At 41.9% G+C, this 17950-nt stretch overlaps 1 protein-coding gene across 12 annotated transcripts in view; it reads right to left on the reverse strand.

Annotated features, from left to right (window-relative positions):
* The window catches only part of EYA2 (EYA transcriptional coactivator and phosphatase 2), an 87267-nt gene that overhangs the window by 14122 nt on the left and 55195 nt on the right, over positions 1-17950 (reverse strand). For 9 of the 12 annotated variants that reach the window (XM_086852960.1, XM_086852961.1, XM_086852962.1 and 6 more), the window contains 4 exons: positions 15782-15849; positions 13672-13849; positions 12026-12153; positions 11460-11543 (listed from right to left, as the gene is read on the reverse strand). In XM_086852960.1, the coding sequence (XP_086709086.1) occupies positions 11460-11543; positions 12026-12153; positions 13672-13849; positions 15782-15849 (458 nt within the window). The remainder of the gene's footprint in view (positions 1-11459; positions 11544-12025; positions 12154-13671; positions 13850-15781; positions 15850-17950) is intronic. The other 3 variants (XM_086852964.1, XM_023939841.2, XM_086852968.1) reach the window with 1 other exon arrangement.

Below are 17950 nucleotides of genomic sequence, written 5' to 3' on the forward strand. Positions count from 1 at the left end.
TAAAATCCTTGTCCAATATGACTATTGCTGCTCAGGACCAGCCCTAATGGCAGCTCCAGCCAAATAACAACAGTGCTTAAAAAAACCCAAATAAATTAAATTTAAAAAAAGCCCAAACAGACAAGACACAGCACAAATTCAGGGCAGGTTCATCTGCCACTCCAGCTGGTGTTGGGAATGCACCCAGTGCCCCTGACTCTGCCCATTTTCTCACTGTGATTTTCCTGGCCCAGCAGCTCCCAGCCCAACCCACGTGTGGGTCTGGTTCAGCCCATCCCCAGGAGGGTCCCAAACTGCTTCCTGAAAGGGAAGGACACGGTGCAGAAGCTCTGGCTGCCTGTAACATTTTTAAACCACACTTTTTTAATGACTGAATATGAAGATGCATGTGCTGGTAGCTCTAAAATATCTTCTACACCTTCAACTTTCTCACACCCACATCCTGCTCCTGCCAACATCAGTGACAACACCTTCAGTGAATTCCCCTGGATTAGGATGATGCTACCTGCAGCTCTATTTGAGTTTGGTTAATTCATCCTAGAAAATTAGTACTTTTCCCATCTGAATCTTACCAAGTCTGCAAACCAACCACCCCTCCTGCTCCAAAACAGCTAACCTTTTTCCTAAATCCACAGCAAGAGCACAGAAACACATCAATGCAAACAAAGTTACCAGAAGTGCATTTTCTTATTCATTAAATACTTCAAAAACACAAGCAAAAATAATCTGTGTTTAATTTGATAAACAGTAATAGCACAAAAGCCTTCTGCCTGTTCAAACTGAACAACTTGTTCAACTTGGAAAAAGCCTACATTCCCACAACAGAACTTGCTTTTTGTTGTTAATTCATCTGCAGTAAGTCAGGCTCTCATCCTGATGTACAAATCTGTCTTGCTTTAGCATGGTGTGTGAGTTCAGCAGAGGAAACCCACCCACTTAAACAGTCTCTGCTCTAATTTTCTGCAGATTTCTGTGCAGTCCTGCTATTGTATGACAGGACAGTAATGAACTGACTGAGGAGCTCTAACAGGGAGCACAATGATGGGAGGGTGAGCACATTTCAATCAACCTTTGTGGCAGACGCTGTTGACATGGATGGTGTACTACACACCAAGCTAATTATTACACATTCTTAGTGAAGTTCTCTTTAATTAGAGCAGAATGGCTGTGGTTTCAGCCATGTGTGTGACTCACAAGCACTGTCCCATTACAGAGAAGCTCTGTCACTCACGTTTAAACACGCCTGCTGCTGTCCCAGAAACAAGGGCAATGTCTCTGGGTGAAAAGTAAAAACTTCAACAGACTTGCCTTCAACATGTCTCTCATTTTCAGCCCCAACCCTTCTCCCCTGATGAGGCACAGGGACACAGGCCTAATCAGGGCATTTGACTGTGGCCCCATAGGAACAGCACTGAATCAAATTTTACTACCCAGGTGTAGTTACACGGGGGAACTGTTTTGAAGAAAATATGCTGCTGGGAAGAAATTATTTTGTAAAATGGTTTTTAATGAAGCAATTTATTTTTATACATTTCAAGGATCATTAGCCTTTAAAACTCTTTCAGGAAATCTCATTGGTTGCTATCTGTCATTTATCCTCTAAGTTTTGTTTTAGCTTTATTGGTATTAATCACTAATGGGGAGTAGGAAACATTTCCACAGTGTATGAAGTTACCTTCTCTTTAACTAAACAATATGGAAACCAAACTGTAGATGAGAGGGGTGGTGGGGAAAAAAAATAAATCTTTCTCTTGAGATACAGAATATGATGGAATGAAAACAAAACAGAAAAATGCACTTTACCACCCAGAGGGGAAGTTGTTTGGGGAAATGATTTGGCACCACTGCTTCCACAGAATGGACATTTCCTCCACAGCAAGGCACACTTCCAAGTCTTGAGGAGGCTGCTCTAAGGCCATCCAGCACTCCCAGTATGACAGAGGTGTCTAGAGGCACGAGGCCTCCAGCAGTTATTTATTTGCATTCCTGCAGCATCTAGAAGCACTAGTCCCAGAATTGAACCCCACTGTGCCACAGGTTGTGCCCACCCTGAGGAAAGGCACAGCTTGTGTACAAAAAGCACATAGTCTATGCCACTAAAGGACATCCCTGTGCTGCCAGTGGTGCCCTGGTGGGCTGTGAGTGCCTGTGCTGGAGCAGTGTGAGCTCAGCAGGGCAATGTGAAGTTACCAGTGATCCCTGCCAATGTCCTTCTGTAGGAAAAGTGTGCCCAGGAGCCCTGGGAACGAACTCCCTGACTAACACATCCAGCCAATGTTTCCTGATGCATGTGAAGCCCAAGGACCACAGACAGCTTGAAATCAAATCTCCTCCAGGAACCACTTTTTGCAGTGAAAACAGATTAATCTAAAAACTCAACCCTCAGTGCTTGTTTAGTAACTTTAGAAGAGTGAGGTCCTCCCTCTGCTAATCTACAAGTCATGCTTTCACAAACAAGGACAATGAGAGGCAGGGGTGGAAAACAGGCAATAAACTCCTTTTGTAAATAAAACTTGCAGCAGCACAGTGTATCCCCACATGCCTCATCTCTGCCATGCTCCATTGGTGGAGTTTCCTTTGGGGTCAAAATTAAACAGCCCCACAAATTACTTTTAGTGCAAACCCCTGGTGTTCAGACATGGCAGACCAAGCATTCCTGATCCTCCCATGCACAACCTGAACAGCTTCCTCGCATGGAAGCTTGGGGGAGACGAAAATCAGGAGGGAAGAGATCATTCTAAATTATTCATTCCTTAATACACCCTTCTCAACACACCCTTCACTCCCACTTCTGAAGAACAGCAGTCACAGTTTCAGAGTTGCCCATTTCTCCTTAGTGCACACCTTGAAAGAACTGAGAGGAAAAATGCCCCCATTTCCCCACTACTGCTTCAGAAACAACAAGTGATCAAAACATACAAAGAGTAAGTCCTTTTTCAACATTCAAATGTTTTCCCTGAAGAGCATCCTTGGACACGTTCCTGCTGTTTCTGTCATCCCTGTGACTTTCAGGCGAGGCCAGTGGCCACACCTTGTGAGAGAGGCAATTCCCACTGTCAGTGGGCACTGCCCAGCTCCACATCCACTTGCTCTGGGGTACTTTTGCTGCCTGCTCAGCACATATTCCTACTGAAGTAAAACATGGGCAGCAGCAGCCTGTGGAACATGTTGTAAAGGAAGACAAAAGCACCCACTTAGTAAGGAGTGCATTTTCTTTCATACCCCAGTGGCACAAGCTCACACATTTGCTGCCAGTGTTGCTCTTAGTTTGGCCACTTGCATGCACTGTTTATAACCCTTGAACTAGCTCTCTACATCTGAAGTGAATTGTGCTTTAAAAGTTACAATTTGAGTTCGGTTCTGAGTAGTTCTGTCGTTCTGAGCTACTAACACCTCGCCCAAAATTAGTTTGTTTCAGTTTTCATTTTTAACCTTCATTTCAAATAATAGTATGACAAAAGATTTCAAAAGGAGCTTGTTGAACAGCTTTGGCTTGAAGACAACTTCCATGAAAGCTGGAGGTGAGCAAAGAACAAATATTTCCCTATGACAGCAGTTGGCAGGTAGATCTGCTCACACCACATGAAACTCCCACTACTCTGTATTTTAGCAGAGCAAAGGAAATGCAGAATGTGCATGCACCAAATTAGCTTTAGTGTAGGTGCAAACTGCTGCCAGGATGTTGCAATGTGCACTGTGCTGGTGCCAGACCCTCTGCAGGAGCACAGAAGCTCTCACTGCCAGAGCTTGTGGCTCTGGCTCCACAGCAGCCTTGCTGCACTGGGTCACCCTCCCCAAAGGCTCTGAGCTCGAAGCACCTTGCCACAGATCCCTTGGAACATGGAGATGGGCTTTTCATACGCTGCTTCTACTTGCCCTAGAGAAAAGACACGTATTTGTTAACACCTGCAGCTAATCCCAGCTGCATGTCCACAGCCAGCTCTCCCTTCCTGTACACACTAATTCTGAAAGGAAGAGGGAAGCAGATTTATCTCTGGCAATCTCTCAAGTGCAAGTCACTCATGCCTCCAACCCTGGATCCAAAGCCCTCTCCAAGCCTCTGCCTTGCAGGTACCCTGTTCAGACTTGCAGGCCATTAGCAAAGGGCCAAAGCTGGCTCCTTTGAGACAGATAACAAATCTGCTTGTTGTCTGACTCTGCTTCTCTTCAGCAACGTGACAATTAACTCGACATTCGAATTGTTAGGACAAAGTCATTCCGAGCGTGGATCTTGGATTCAGACACCATCGCCTCCCTTAAAAACCCCACCAAAATAAAGCCCTAGTATTTAAAACTAATCAGTCCTTTTAAATCCCTGCCAAATACCTATTTATGCCGTGAGCAAAGAATTACTTTTCTACAAGGAAGAAAGTATTAATTAAGAGTATTCATCAGACTCCTATTCTATAGGGTTTATCTGCCACAGGTGTCAGCCAGAGGTGAGAGACGGATTAGTATACAATCAAGAGCCTTCCAAGTTAAATCTCCTCCTTGTGGTTATCTGTTAATAACAAAGTTGTCACCAAAAGAAAGAATTTAATAGTTTTAATTGGGTTTAATTACTTGGAAACGCCTGGAAAATGGACCAGCTTGGTTGTAGCATAAAAAAAATAATAATCAAAAAAATTCAAAGATAGAAATACCAGGGCCACATGTTTGAACAAAAAAAGTCTGTGAGAATAATCATCCTTTCGTTGTAACATTTTATACCTTGATCAAAATTTGAGACACAAAAAGACTTTCCCAGAATAAAGGGAAATTAACCATGTGTATGAGTTCGAGTTCAAGTAAATTCATGTCTTTTTCATGAAAAAACACATTTCACTCTTTTACTAACTACACCTAAGTAGCTTAGCTTGCTGTTTTATCTCTTTAGTAACACAGACTACAGCCAGAATGGTCCTCTCACAGCTTTCCCAGTGAGAGTGAGCATTTGTGAGAAAAGTTGTTTAAAGAAATGAAAGTAGTTGAGGACCTAAAAGCCATTTTCAGAAGTGATTTACTTAAGGGACTACACTTCAGGCTTTTTTGAAAATGACCATCCCTTTACAAATAGAACCTCTCCATTTTCCAGGGTTCAAACTTTTTCCCACCAAAATAAAGACACTGCTTATGAAAACATTGATACACCCAGGTTTAGTAGACAATCTACTGAATTCAAATGAAAAAAGACAACAGACAGGACAGTGGGACCTTGTGGGAAGTCTATGATAGATGGAGAGCAAATATAACTGAATCCCTTTTCTTTGAGATATCTTTTCCTATTCACCCTTCCTGTGATTTAAGGGGCACTTCTAAGTGTTCTTACTGTTTATTGAATGACTCCTTTCATTGTGATGTCTCCTCACATATGATTGGAAATTATTCCAATAACCAAATGGGCACACAGGTCACAAAATCCTCACATTTAGGGGCACACAGAGGTTGAAAAGGCTCTCCTGCCTCTCCAAAGGAACCATGCTCAGCGACAGGCAGCAATGACCACACCGATTTATCCAGGGTCTGAACCCATCAAGTCTGAAGTGAATTCCAGTCCTGTGGGAATACTGTACCTAAATACAGGTTAAAAGCTGGGCCACGATGCTTGAGGATAAATGGGAATTATTTTTACTTAATAATACAAAAGGTTCATAACCAAAAACCTACAAATAATTTCTTTTTACTGTATGTGGCATGCATTTCAGAAAAAGGGAGTGGAATTTAAACCAAATTAATCTTCATTTCCTTCCCCTCAACACAGGAAAGTCACTGGATATGAAAGCCCTTGATAGCCCAGTGAAAAACACAAAACTTCTGGAAAGCTTGGTGGAAACACATCATGGAGTGCAACCCTCAGCACAATGACATATTTTGCACATGCAGCTTCCTAAAAAAAGTCATAAATCCCCTTGGTTTTTTGAACTTTTCCCCTTAAAACTTCAGTCCCAATTCAGCCATGCTGGAAAGCAGGCTCCCTTTCCTCGAGCTTGTTCAATAACCCAGCATTGTTCTGATGTATATTTTATGTCAAAAAGAATCCTTTAATAGCCCCAGCTGCCACGTGTGCTGTTTGCTCAGAACCCCTCGTGCTGCCCTAAGCTCCAGAACAAGGGGTTACATCCACAGGAGCTCAGAGCATCTCCCGTGCCCTCCTCCAGCCTGCTGGGATCTGCTCCTGCTGCTGCTTCTCATCAACCAGCACAGATGATAAACACAGATGTTTGCTCCCGAAATACACATTTGAAATAATCAAATGGCTGGAATTATTTACTCCCTTCTCTCCAATAATGAGCTAAATAATTGATATAGCAGCATGTCTAAAGTAACAGACTTCTTTATTACCTGCAGTGATTGAATGCTTTTTTAATTTAACTTAAAAAGGCATTAAACACAAGGTTTAGCCTCCAGTGGGTAAAAAAATCTCCAACTTCCTCAGAAAATCCTTTCCAAATTGTATTCATCTTGACTTAATCCATGATCTACTGAGTGAATTAGGCTCTATTTGTTTTGAAAATCTATTTTATGGAGTTCCAAGGGCTGTGTTTTCCTTAGGAAGGGCTTATTCTGCCTTTCTGACCAGGATGCCTGCTAGCAGCCCTCAGCATAGGCCTCTGCAGGTTTTTAACGTCCCAAGGTGCCCCACACATATGACTAACAAAATGTAAATAAACACAGCTGAGCCAGTAAGAAATTGGAAGGTTTTCTCATTAAAGAAATAAAATAAACAGATGTCCTTAAGCACTTTGGCTCATGTTTGTCAAAGGAATGGAAAACTCTCAGATGTTTGAGCAGCAGTCATGATATAAGGCCACATCTCAAGCGAGAGAAGAGGGAAAAAAGCAATGCCCTGGCACTTAGAATTAACTAATAGTTCTCAAGGGAGGCCGCTTTTGATTTGAACCTTAGCAACTTCTACAAATAGTTTTTAACAGCCGAGCAATAAAATGGGGTTTTATTCCTTCTCAGTTTGTAAAGCAGTAAAGGACAGACTCAGCCATTAGGAGCATGAATCACCAGCAGATTTGATTAAATCCCCATGGTGTTTCAGTCAGGTCCTGGCTTTAGGGTCCTGTGAGAGAACAAAGCAGGGAAAAGCACAAGCTACTTGAAGCATTCAGTGAAAGCAGGGAAGGGGGAAAAAAAAAAAGAAATTAAAAAATCAAACTCAGGGTTTTACAAGGATCTCGAGTAGAGCCAAGGAGGAACTTTTCAATGATTTTTTTTCTTTTAAATTGTAAATTATAATTCATTTAAAGGAAAACTTTTTATAAGAACATGTAACAGCCAGTGAAACTTTTGAGGAATAAGGTTTCTTAGATCTACAACATCATTTCTGGTGAGAACAAGACAGTCCAGTTCACAGCCAGCATACAGCAGCTACAACATTTGTTTCAATGCTAGAAAATCATATTTATGTCCTGTCCTCAACTGGGCCAAACAGAAACTTTTGCTACTCTGTCCAAAAGCTGCTGCTATGATTGGTGGACCCTCTCCTGGGTCACTGCAAGTCTCTCATCAGAGAGGCCAAGCCCATGTTTGCACAGGCTGAAAGCTGAGTGCATGTCCTGTCTCACCCACGCCTATCTGCTCACGGCTTGAGCAAACCTCGTGCTGCCACTTCTGAAACACAAAAGCATTAAAAAATGCAGCTATCACAGAAAACCAGCCTCTGCTTCAAACAAACAGCTCTGAGGCACACTGCAAGCCCTGACTGAATGCAGAGTGGCTGCTCCACGTAAAGCCAGCACAGCCGCAGGGCTCAGAGCCACACAGGGCAGCTGAACACCTTCCACTGACACTTCACCAACATCTAGAGCATGACTTTGCATCACTCTGACTTAAAACCAGGACATAATGTGCTTTACAAATTTTTGCAATATGATGGTTTCTTAATTTGAGCTAATTCCAAATGCTGAACTATCACAGGAATGGTGTGGCCCTTGCAGGGAATTTTAGAGATTTGGACTCCCAGGTATCCGCAGACACTGTCAACATGTTGATGAAGATCCAACACAATTCAAGAATTTAGACTGTCCTATGTGTTCAAATCTCTAAGTCCAGACTAAAACAAAATCCTTGTCATTTGCTTCCAGGATTTTGGAGTATCTTGCATGTAAAGATGAATTTTAACTCCAGTTCTTACTTTACTCAGAAGTCATTTGGACACTTCAATCCCAAGAAGTGATGGAACACAGAACAAGAATACACATTCTTGGTACAATACAAAATACTTATAGAAGGTAAAGGCTTCACAGAGCTCCCTCAGGTTAGGAAAAACACACCCACTGCTCTCTTTTTTTCTTGATACCAGTCCTTTGAAAAGCATGAGAATGAAACTGCACTTGAACAAAATGAAATACTTGAACAAAAATTTCTGCATCTCTTTCAGTCTGAGAAATTTTAAGGCTTAGACAACACAGGCTATGGATAAGCTTGCAAATATTCCAGCTGGGGAAAGAGGAACAGAGTTATGATTAATTTTGGCACAGGACTGCATGCAGTCTCCTCATATTGTTTCTGAATTACTACCACCAAAGAGTCTTTCTGTGCTCACCTTGCTGTGTCTAACAAATCCCTTGACTTTTATCCAACTCCTGTGAAAGCCCAGCAGCACTGTTACGGATTTTGAGCCATTTTTCACCACTGTGTTTAGACAATGATTTAGGGGACAAATCTTTGTTAGATTGGCAAGGCCTGCAGCCATCTCTCTGTGGACCTGGAGCTATAGCACACACACCTTGGGGATTTAAAAGGCTGCATGGACACCAGAATAAGCCACAGGAGTTTACATCTGCTGTGGTCTGTAGGCACATGGTAAATATTCTGCATCCATACAGTGATCAGAAACCTGCAGAACAGGTTTTATAAACCCTCCTGAACATAATATCCAGGGTTACCTGCCTCTGGAACTTTTGGAGGTTGCCTTTTCTTGTCACTCTATGGCAAAGACATTAAGACCAAATTTCTGATGACTCTGCAATCCATGGGCTCCAGCAATGGGTTTGGGAAGAGAGAACAAAAAAGGAGCAGCCTAGGCTGGGCTACTCATTCATGCTCCAACTTTCAGTAAATTTTGCATTTGAACTGCTATTGATGCTGTGGGCAAAGTATTTTCTAAACACCTGAGATTAACTCCCAATGATCTCAGGAGGCCCTGTCTATGTCAAGAGCCACAAAGAAAACAAGGAGAACTTTCATATTAAGTCAGGCCAGAAAGCATACATTGAAGCATTAACCATTGATAACATAACCTTTTTTGAGTTCTTTCTCCTCTTTTTTTTTGTCCCCCTCATTTTGTGGACAGCTCCCTGTTGCTGCCATCACCAAGGAAGGGACAAACACACAACCATTTGCGATTAAGTAGCTGAAGAACACAGGAATTTAGACCCAAACCTCAGAAGCTGTGGTTGGTGTTCCTCCTCCTGTCTTTCAAGAAAAACCACCCCAGAGAGAGGTGTTAATTCTTCAGCTTGAACAACTTTATAGACTAATTCTTTGAGCACCTGCAGCTCCACCAGTGCAACAGACAGGGTGATACTGGGAGATAAATGTTGGCCAGGAAAATGGTCAGGATCACATAAACTGACACCTTTTCTGGAGGAAGACATAATGAAGCAAGATCTCCATGTGTGAGATTTAATCATAAGCATATGCATGTCTAATTACAGGTATGTAAATTTTTTATGGAGAATTTTGGTTTTGATACTTAATTTACTTTGAGATTAACACTTCCTACGCTACTGAAGTAAGGGATTCTGAAACTATTAGCCTCTGGCTGCTTCACCTGTACTTGATAGCTTTGAATTGTGCTGCTATTTAACAGTTTCCAGAGCAGCCTGTCTGAGTGTGCTGTATTTCCCTCTTGGTTTAAGGTCTGTTCCCAAGGGTTGTCTTTGGATCAAGCCACCAACCTATAATACTTTTATAATACAACCATTTCCCTTACAGAAGAGTCTGATGAAACAAATGAAGAGCTGCAAAGAAAAACGTCCTTCTAGAGAAGTTTCTTAAGGAAGCTGTCATAACTTAATAGAAAAGGCAATTCATTCTTTCAAAAAAATATTCCTGTTTATATAATTCTTTAAATTAGTATAAAGGAAACGGCCAACAGACACCCCCACACAATTCCAACTCTACACCCTCTAAACATGGGCAGGAGGCAGCAGGTGAAGGCATCTGCTTCAGAGGTTCTGTGCTAGAACAAAGCCAGCCCATTAAGGGAATTCTCCACATGGAAACATCAGCCCCTACCCAAAGCTAAACTCGACCACAGAGGAGATCTGCACACCCCAAGTTTGTTTCCTGATCCTGCCTAATTCCTTCTGGTGTTTGTAGGCAGTAAGTCTGAGCTTACACATGTACACCTCGTTCATTATGTTCTCTGGGAAAAGTAACCACTTCAATTACCTTGTACAACATGGCTCTGGGTAAATCCCTGCTTGGACACACGTGCTTGGTTTTCAGAGGGTGCTGTTAGAAGTGTTAGCAGCATTCCAAGTGCTGCAGTAGACTTCCACACCACAAACACCATTTTATATCCCTTACAACTGTGCACATCTAACAGTGAACAATAAATCTATCTTACTAATTACACATTCAGCTTGTTACAACCATCGTAAAAAAGTGCAGCTGGTAAAGCCATGAAATGATGTCAAATCATATTTCTGCTTTCTGGAGAGAAGTTGGGTTATTTTCCAGTCTCCTGATGAAGCCGAGTGCTCAAAGCCATGTGTGGAAACAGCTGCCAACTAGGTCATCCACCTTTAATTAGGTAATGATATTGTCTTTTTTCCTACCCATTTAAAAGAGTTTGACATCCTGTAATTCAAAGTGACTTAGGTGTTTATCATAAAAAGCTGCCTTAGGAAGAAACTGAATCACGTGGTACTAAATCCAAAAGCCAGTGTTTTCCCCATAGCAGCCAAGTTCAGGCTGCTCAGCCACAGTTATCTCAAAAAATGGAATTGCCTGTATTTCAAAGAGGGTATCTAAAGCACGGTCAGATACATATGTTTCTGAAACCCTCTTGGAAATGTGAGCTTTGGCAGCTCTGTGGGAAGCACAGCCAGTTCTTCATGGCAACCTAGACTGAGGAACACAAAATCTCTCTCAAAAAATTTTCTGAAATTTGTAAGAAAACACTGGTCTAACAAAAAAAAGTGCTAGCTTATTCAGGCTGGAGTTAATGGAGGCTGGCTGCTGGATGCTCTCCCTTGCAGGACACAGACACTGGAAGAACATCCCAGCAAGCAGCAGCTGAACAGCAGAAGGTTTGGAAAAACAAGAGGCTACTTGCAACATGAAAGGGAGGTAAATTAAATTTTCACATGTTCAGAGGAAATACCACAGGACACCTTTATACAAATATGTCTGAATAAAACTGGCAGCATCTGTTTGAAAAGCTGTCTCATTAGCTGCCCCCACAGTTCCCGAAGCAATTTGGCTGGACAAGCAGTAATGCTAAAAAAATTAAATTTTACCTTCCCATATCTGGATGCAAAGGTTCCCGTGAGTAAGGAGTGAAAAATAATTATCGTCTCATCCAAATCCCACACAAACACACGCTGTGATGACAGATGGGGTGGAAAAAAGAAATATAGTTACATATTAAGCAACTGCAAGAACAGGTTCAGTCAGGAAATATGTCCTGTTGGACTAGAGATTTTTAAGATCTCAAGCCATTTGGAGCACTGATTGTGGATGTTTTGTGAAAGCAGGCAAAATGAAACATCAGCAATTTTGGAATTATGTATGTGCTGGCCATCCAAATAGCCTGCTCTCCTAACAACCACAGAAATCCCCTGTTGCCTATCAAGTCAGGGGAACAAAACATCAGACTTACAGAAAGCCCAAAGGAAGACAAAAGGGTACATATGAAGAATAGTTTGAGATGTTGATAACACAGAAATTGAGCAATTGTTTTGACTACTCCTGCCTGCAGGTTCCAGTTGCATTACTAATTTTCTTCTGTCTCTCAGATTTGCTAACAGAGGCAACTGTTCATCTTTGCTGGATGTACCAAAGGAATATAAATTAAAGTTATTACCTCAATCTCACTGTCTGCAGTAGGGGAAGGATCGTTGCTTCTTTTTGACCGGGCTCGTACTTTGCCATCTGACCCTCTGTGATGTCTGTCTGTCTCTATATCTTTTGCTGGTGTTGTTGAATATTCCCCTATTAGGAGAAAGAAATTCCATTGTAAACTTAAATTTTGCATTGTGTCACCGTAATTAGAGCATGAAACCTTTTACTGAAAAGCAACAGAAATACTGTGAAAACACCATGAGAAAATCTTGCCACTTCAAAAAACCTTACCAAAATTTTCATTGGAAAGAAAAAACTTCTGGAATTTTACTCCCCCCATTCTTTTCAAAGATAGAAATTAGGCAATAGAAATAGAATCCAAGGCCAATTACACTTCTGAATTTTTTTTTCAAATCTTTTTGGTTTTGGAATTTTTTTAAATGTGATGCATGCTAATGATTGAAAATATATTTTCAACATCAACTTTTATTTAAAAATACAGAACTAGCCTGTTCTGAGCCTTACTCCATTTCTCAGAGGACAGTATTTTAGAAATATCTGAGAACAGACAGTTAAAAGTAAACTTCCCATATATAAAGTATCTGTTTTGATTGGCTTGAGTTTCACAGACCTGTCTGGGTTTCACTCACCTTACATTACAAATCCTTTTCAAACATATTTTTCTTTACACCTTGCTAAGTTGTGGCCTCTGCAACTTCCTAGAATAACCACACTCTTCTTCAGAGAAGCTGGGATTGTGCCTAAGAAGCCTTTTTGAAACCATCCTTTCTCAAAAAGGCTGAGATAAGATCTAAGCAATGGGAAGTCCTCCAACTGCTTTTAGAGCAGTCTGTGATCACTTCTTTTTAAAAAACAACACTAGTTTATTTTTCTTATAGAGCAACCACAGATGTTCAGATTTGTTTGGTAAGTCAGCAGACCTTCAGTGGGTGTGCACTGTGATCATCCACAAATGGTGTGGTGTTCTATATAAATGTTATTGCTCGCCAATGAAAACTAGTAGGGAAGTGATATCTGAAGACTGCTCTTGAACAGGACACTGGGGGATCATAATCCACCAGTAATTCCATAAACTACTTAAGCTTTGAAACTTTAAAAATTAGGCATTCAGAGCGAGGACACAACTATTGAAGCTTTCTTCTGGCGTGGAATTTGTCATGAACTTTCATATTAGACACACAGTTTGTGTAGATTTTTTAAAGAGGGACTTTCTCTTGATGTAGTTGTTGATGAATGCACAGTATTACATGTTGTTTTAAGAGGTGGATATAATCCTTGACAAAGATATGGGCTAAAAAGTCATCAGACACTGAGGAAACTAAGAATTTCTCAGATCACTGTTTGTTTTGAATCCATTGCTCTCCATGTCAGCCCTCAGTACTGATCTGGGGTTGGTATGTCATTGTCTCATCTTTCTGTACTACCTTAGAGGAGATCAAACCTCATATACTCAAAGAAACATCACAGGATGGTTTTAGAGAGCTCAGATATTCCAATCTGCTCCCAAAGCCCTGTGTAAGAACTGTTTAGAGCTAGACAATCTGAGCTACCAACATGTACTTTAAAAAACTCCAACAAGAAGATGATAGTGTTGATGCCTCCAGATGGCTGAGGCTGGCAGGCTGGGAACACAAGAGAGGCACCTACCAGAGAGTGATTCTGTGCTCTGGCTGGTGATGTTGTGGGAAGACTCCTGCAGGGAGTAGGTGGAGGTGGGGATGGCCGAGGGGCTGATGCTGTTGGCAGACACGTACGGGGAGCTGTAGGACGAGCTGTAATACTGAGAGTACTGGCTCTGAGGGAAGCTGGGATACGAGGAATACTCCTTGGAGGGAAAAAGAGAAACATCTAACTCACATGTGTCTGGTTTTATCTTACAAACAAGTAAGCCACTGCAAAAGCTGCGTTACTTGTGCACGCAGCAAATCACGGCTCGGGAATATTTCACTGAAGAACTGCATTTCATTCACCTAAGAAATTACATTTCTGTTTCTCCCAAATACACCCCTGTTTTATTATGATGGACTAACCAACAAGAGGTCAGAAATCTGGCAGGTTCTGGGTTTTTTTTAATAGGATTTTACTTATCAGCACTGACACATTTTATATTACAATTAGAGCTTAACAATTTTATGTAGGAGTGAAGTAGGGTGGCTTTTTGAAAAGGGCCATGATGGAACACATAATCTTTGTAAACAACAAAACACCTAAGAAACTGCAAGAACAGAATGAATAACTGGGTGAAGGAAGGAGCAGAACAGGCTGCAGTTTCCCATGATCACCAACATTTTAAGATCAGCTGTTAGGCTAAAAAATGAAAAGAAAATAGCAATTTTTTGCAGAAATGCTCACAACAGTCTGCCCAACTATCTCAGCAACAAATAAATGCCCGAGTGATCTTGTCTACCTACAGAAAGATGAACTAAAAATATGAGGTGCAAGTGACCTTGGGGAGCTGAGGTATCACAAAACTCTTTGTCTTGATTTTAAGGCTCCCAAAGAAACCCCACACCATTATCCTTGCATGTTTGGTGGGTGTATTGTGAAAAGCAGGACACTGGAAAACATTATAAAGTATGTCTCTGAACAATCAAAGCATAAAAGGTTTAATTTTTTTTCTTTTTGTTTTAATTGCAACTCCTGTCCTTGTCCACTGAATTTGCCTTTCCACATAGAGAACTGTGTTCATGCTCTGGGCATTGTCTTCGAGCAGAATGCTTTTATTTCCTCAGAAATTATAATTAGTCTCTGGTATTAAATAAAATTAAATAATAAATAGTCTTTGGAAAGACTAAAAGCACTTTCCTCCTTAACAGCTTACATCTTTGTCTGTGACAGCTATTTCATTAACTTTCAGTCATCAGGGAGCTCTCAAGAACAAAGACTCAAATTGTCAGAAGAACAATTAGACTGAAGAAGAAATGAGATAATTTCATTGTTTTCTCCTACAGAAAATTACAAAATCATGAAAAAAAGCCCAGCTTTTCCTCCCTGTTTAGGTACCCTCCATACTTCAGTCAAATGCCCTTCTATCAGTAGTGATGATGTTTTAAGCCCAAACTGAAGCAACAAAGAAACTGCCCACTGTTGTCATTAAAAATACAAGTCAACAATCACCCTACCAACTGAAATTTACTGGCCAACCAAAACACATTTTATGGGACAGTGTACTCATTTGTTTGGTCCAAACAAAAGGAATTATTTTCTACTGAAAAACATCTGTCTGGTGTCTATGTGCCTGCTGTTTATCTATACACAGACATTTATCAAGGTGTCTGAGGCATGGAGCCCAGGGACAGGTGTGCTCTCACAGAGGGAAGTGCACAGACAGCTCAGATGGTCCAACATCCACCAGGGCCTGCCAATGCCTCTCTCAGATTGTTCACATTTACTGCACAGTGCCAAGACAGCAGACAGGATTCTAGAAGCCATCCCCTCTGGAGAGGATGCACAATGTACCTGAAAGTTGTGAGATGGCAGAAGAATGAGGAAACTTTTGGCACTGCTACAGCAGCAAGGCTGCCAGGGCACCCTCCTCCTGCAAGGACTGCACCCTGTGCACGTGTACTAAGACACAACTTCAAATTAACCAAGGTATCTTGAAGCCCAGCAACTGGACAGGCCCAAGGAGTAGTGCAGAATGGTGTTCAGCAAAACAAAGCATATGTGAACACTAAACTAATCTCTCTGATCTATAACCTTTCCAAGTGGTTTAAAATAAGTGGCAAGGTTGCCAGCAGTAGATGCTGAACCATACCTGATGCACAGCACTGAATCCCGCAGAATTTGTCAGGCCGTTGGCTCCCTGGTAAATCCCTGTGGTGCCTGAGGGAAAGAGTGTCACAGTCATAAAATACATCAGCAATCAAAGTAACAGTGTTATGTTAATTCAAATAATTTCCAACAGGAAGCAAAGTACCAGCTCACTACAAAAAAATTATGGCACAAATCGGAGGCTGTAAAATCTCTGGGCTATTAGTGGGGTTTACTGACTGAAAGGCACTCATTACATACACTAAAACATTGATTATTTTTCTGGGAAGCAGCTGGAACACAAGGATTCAGCCCAGATTTGAAATTCAGTTACTTCTTTTTACAATAAGTAATGGAATATTATTTTTTATCTTCTCCTCCTGTAGAAAAACCCCTCAGGCCACATATACATCCTCCCACATGCACTCTTTCAAGCATGGGTATCCTGGCATCCATCCTAACAGATCAGGCACCCAAGAGTTTTCAGAAGGAAAGTTTGTTCCCTGGTGTTGATATTCCTAATTTGAGAACAATATTGCTGAGACTTCTTGGACAGCAAGGAGCAAATATATTTCTTTGTCCTGGGATATTAGGAAGAGAAAGGATGGACATGGTTCTGTCCCAAGCAAAGCAGCTGATGTTCAGCCAGGCTCCCTCAGCTGGAGGAAGCACTACCACAAAGATTTTGTTTGGAGAAGTAAATGTTCAGGTAAAATCAGGAATTAGCTGTCTTTGCCTCCCTTCAGGCCAGTAGCAGCACAACCATAAGCTCTCCTTAAGCCATAAGCCTCCCTCTCAAGTTCTAGCCTTGATTAAACCTCACTCCATGCTGGTTTTGATTTCAGTATTTCTCATTTCACGTGGTTTGTGAAAGAGGTATGATTTTGGTGCTGTCTGGCTACACTGGACTTACCTTGGTTTAATTCTGTCACCTCCATGTACCATCAGAGTGAGCCCTCATCAGGCCTTTGCCCTTTTTTTTCTCATCTGGCATCTCACTGTGTGAATGACTTCGAGCAGTGCTGCTTTAACCACTGACACCCTGCACGTCCTCATGTGGCAACCATCCTCCCAAGTTCCAATAATAAAACAAGCTTGTTTTTATTTTGGGACACCAGATCAGCTGGGGAATGGACAGCTGAACAAACTCCACTCTGCCAAGTGCTGCTACAAAGCACAGGCACTAAGAAATAAATCTCAAGCCAAAAAGGACCAAGAGAGAGGACTCTGCCCTCCAGAACTAATTTGTTGCCACACATGGTCTTTAAAAAGAAAACAGCAGGGAGGAAGGAAAGAGTGCAGGTGACTGCCAGGTACCTGGAGGCCTGGGTGTCCCCAAGGCCCAGATGTGCTGGCTGGGAGCTGAGCCAGTGCAGGTGGGCTTGGGTGATGCCTCCTCCTGGCATTCCTGCCTTGGAGGCAGCTCTGGGTGGACCAGTCCCTCCTGCTTCCAACAACCCATATGGGGAGACTGCCAGAGCAGCATCCCGAAGACAGCAACAAACTCAGCTCTTGGCATTTTCCCCACTTCCCACCTGTCACAGGCTTCTGCAGGTTTTCCAAAAATCACAGGTATGCAGCAGTATGAATATATTCCTGTGGTAACAGCATTTCTCACCACTGTGAAGGAGAGTAATAGAGCCCCAGTGCTTACAGGCAAAAACAACTTTCACAGAAGACAAAACAGCTCTTGTACACCAGAGCTTGAAACAATACAGGGGGGAATTTTTGATTTTCCTAAACTGTCATTTAGAAACAATCCATCATCCTTTATTAAAGCTGTCAAGAGGAGGATGAGTTACCTCGAGGGACTCATGCTTTATGTGTAAATTGTGATGAGAACATGTTTATTGCTGTGCTACCTGCACATGATACTGGAGCTTCCTGGTTTCCAAACAGAGACAGTGAGGAAAAGGAGGGATTCACACAGTTGGATTAAACTTACTCAGAACTTTGTACCAGCTGTGAAGAGTGAGTGTGTCCATGCACACACAGTGAGTGAGCAGGGAGAACAGGGCAGGGATGCAGGGATGAGAGGATGGGGAATGGCTGGTGCTCCACAGCTTCCCACAGTGCACTGTGACTGCACCCAGTGGGGTGGATTTTACACTGGTTTTGTAAAATATATTTTTGCCACTTTGGCTGAGCTACCCAAGTTCAGGTGTCCCTACAG

Source organism: Cyanistes caeruleus, chromosome 16, assembly GCF_971803275.1.
Source record: "Cyanistes caeruleus chromosome 16, bCyaCae1.hap1.1, whole genome shotgun sequence".
In the NCBI taxonomy this organism is placed as follows: domain Eukaryota; kingdom Metazoa; phylum Chordata; class Aves; order Passeriformes; family Paridae; genus Cyanistes; species Cyanistes caeruleus.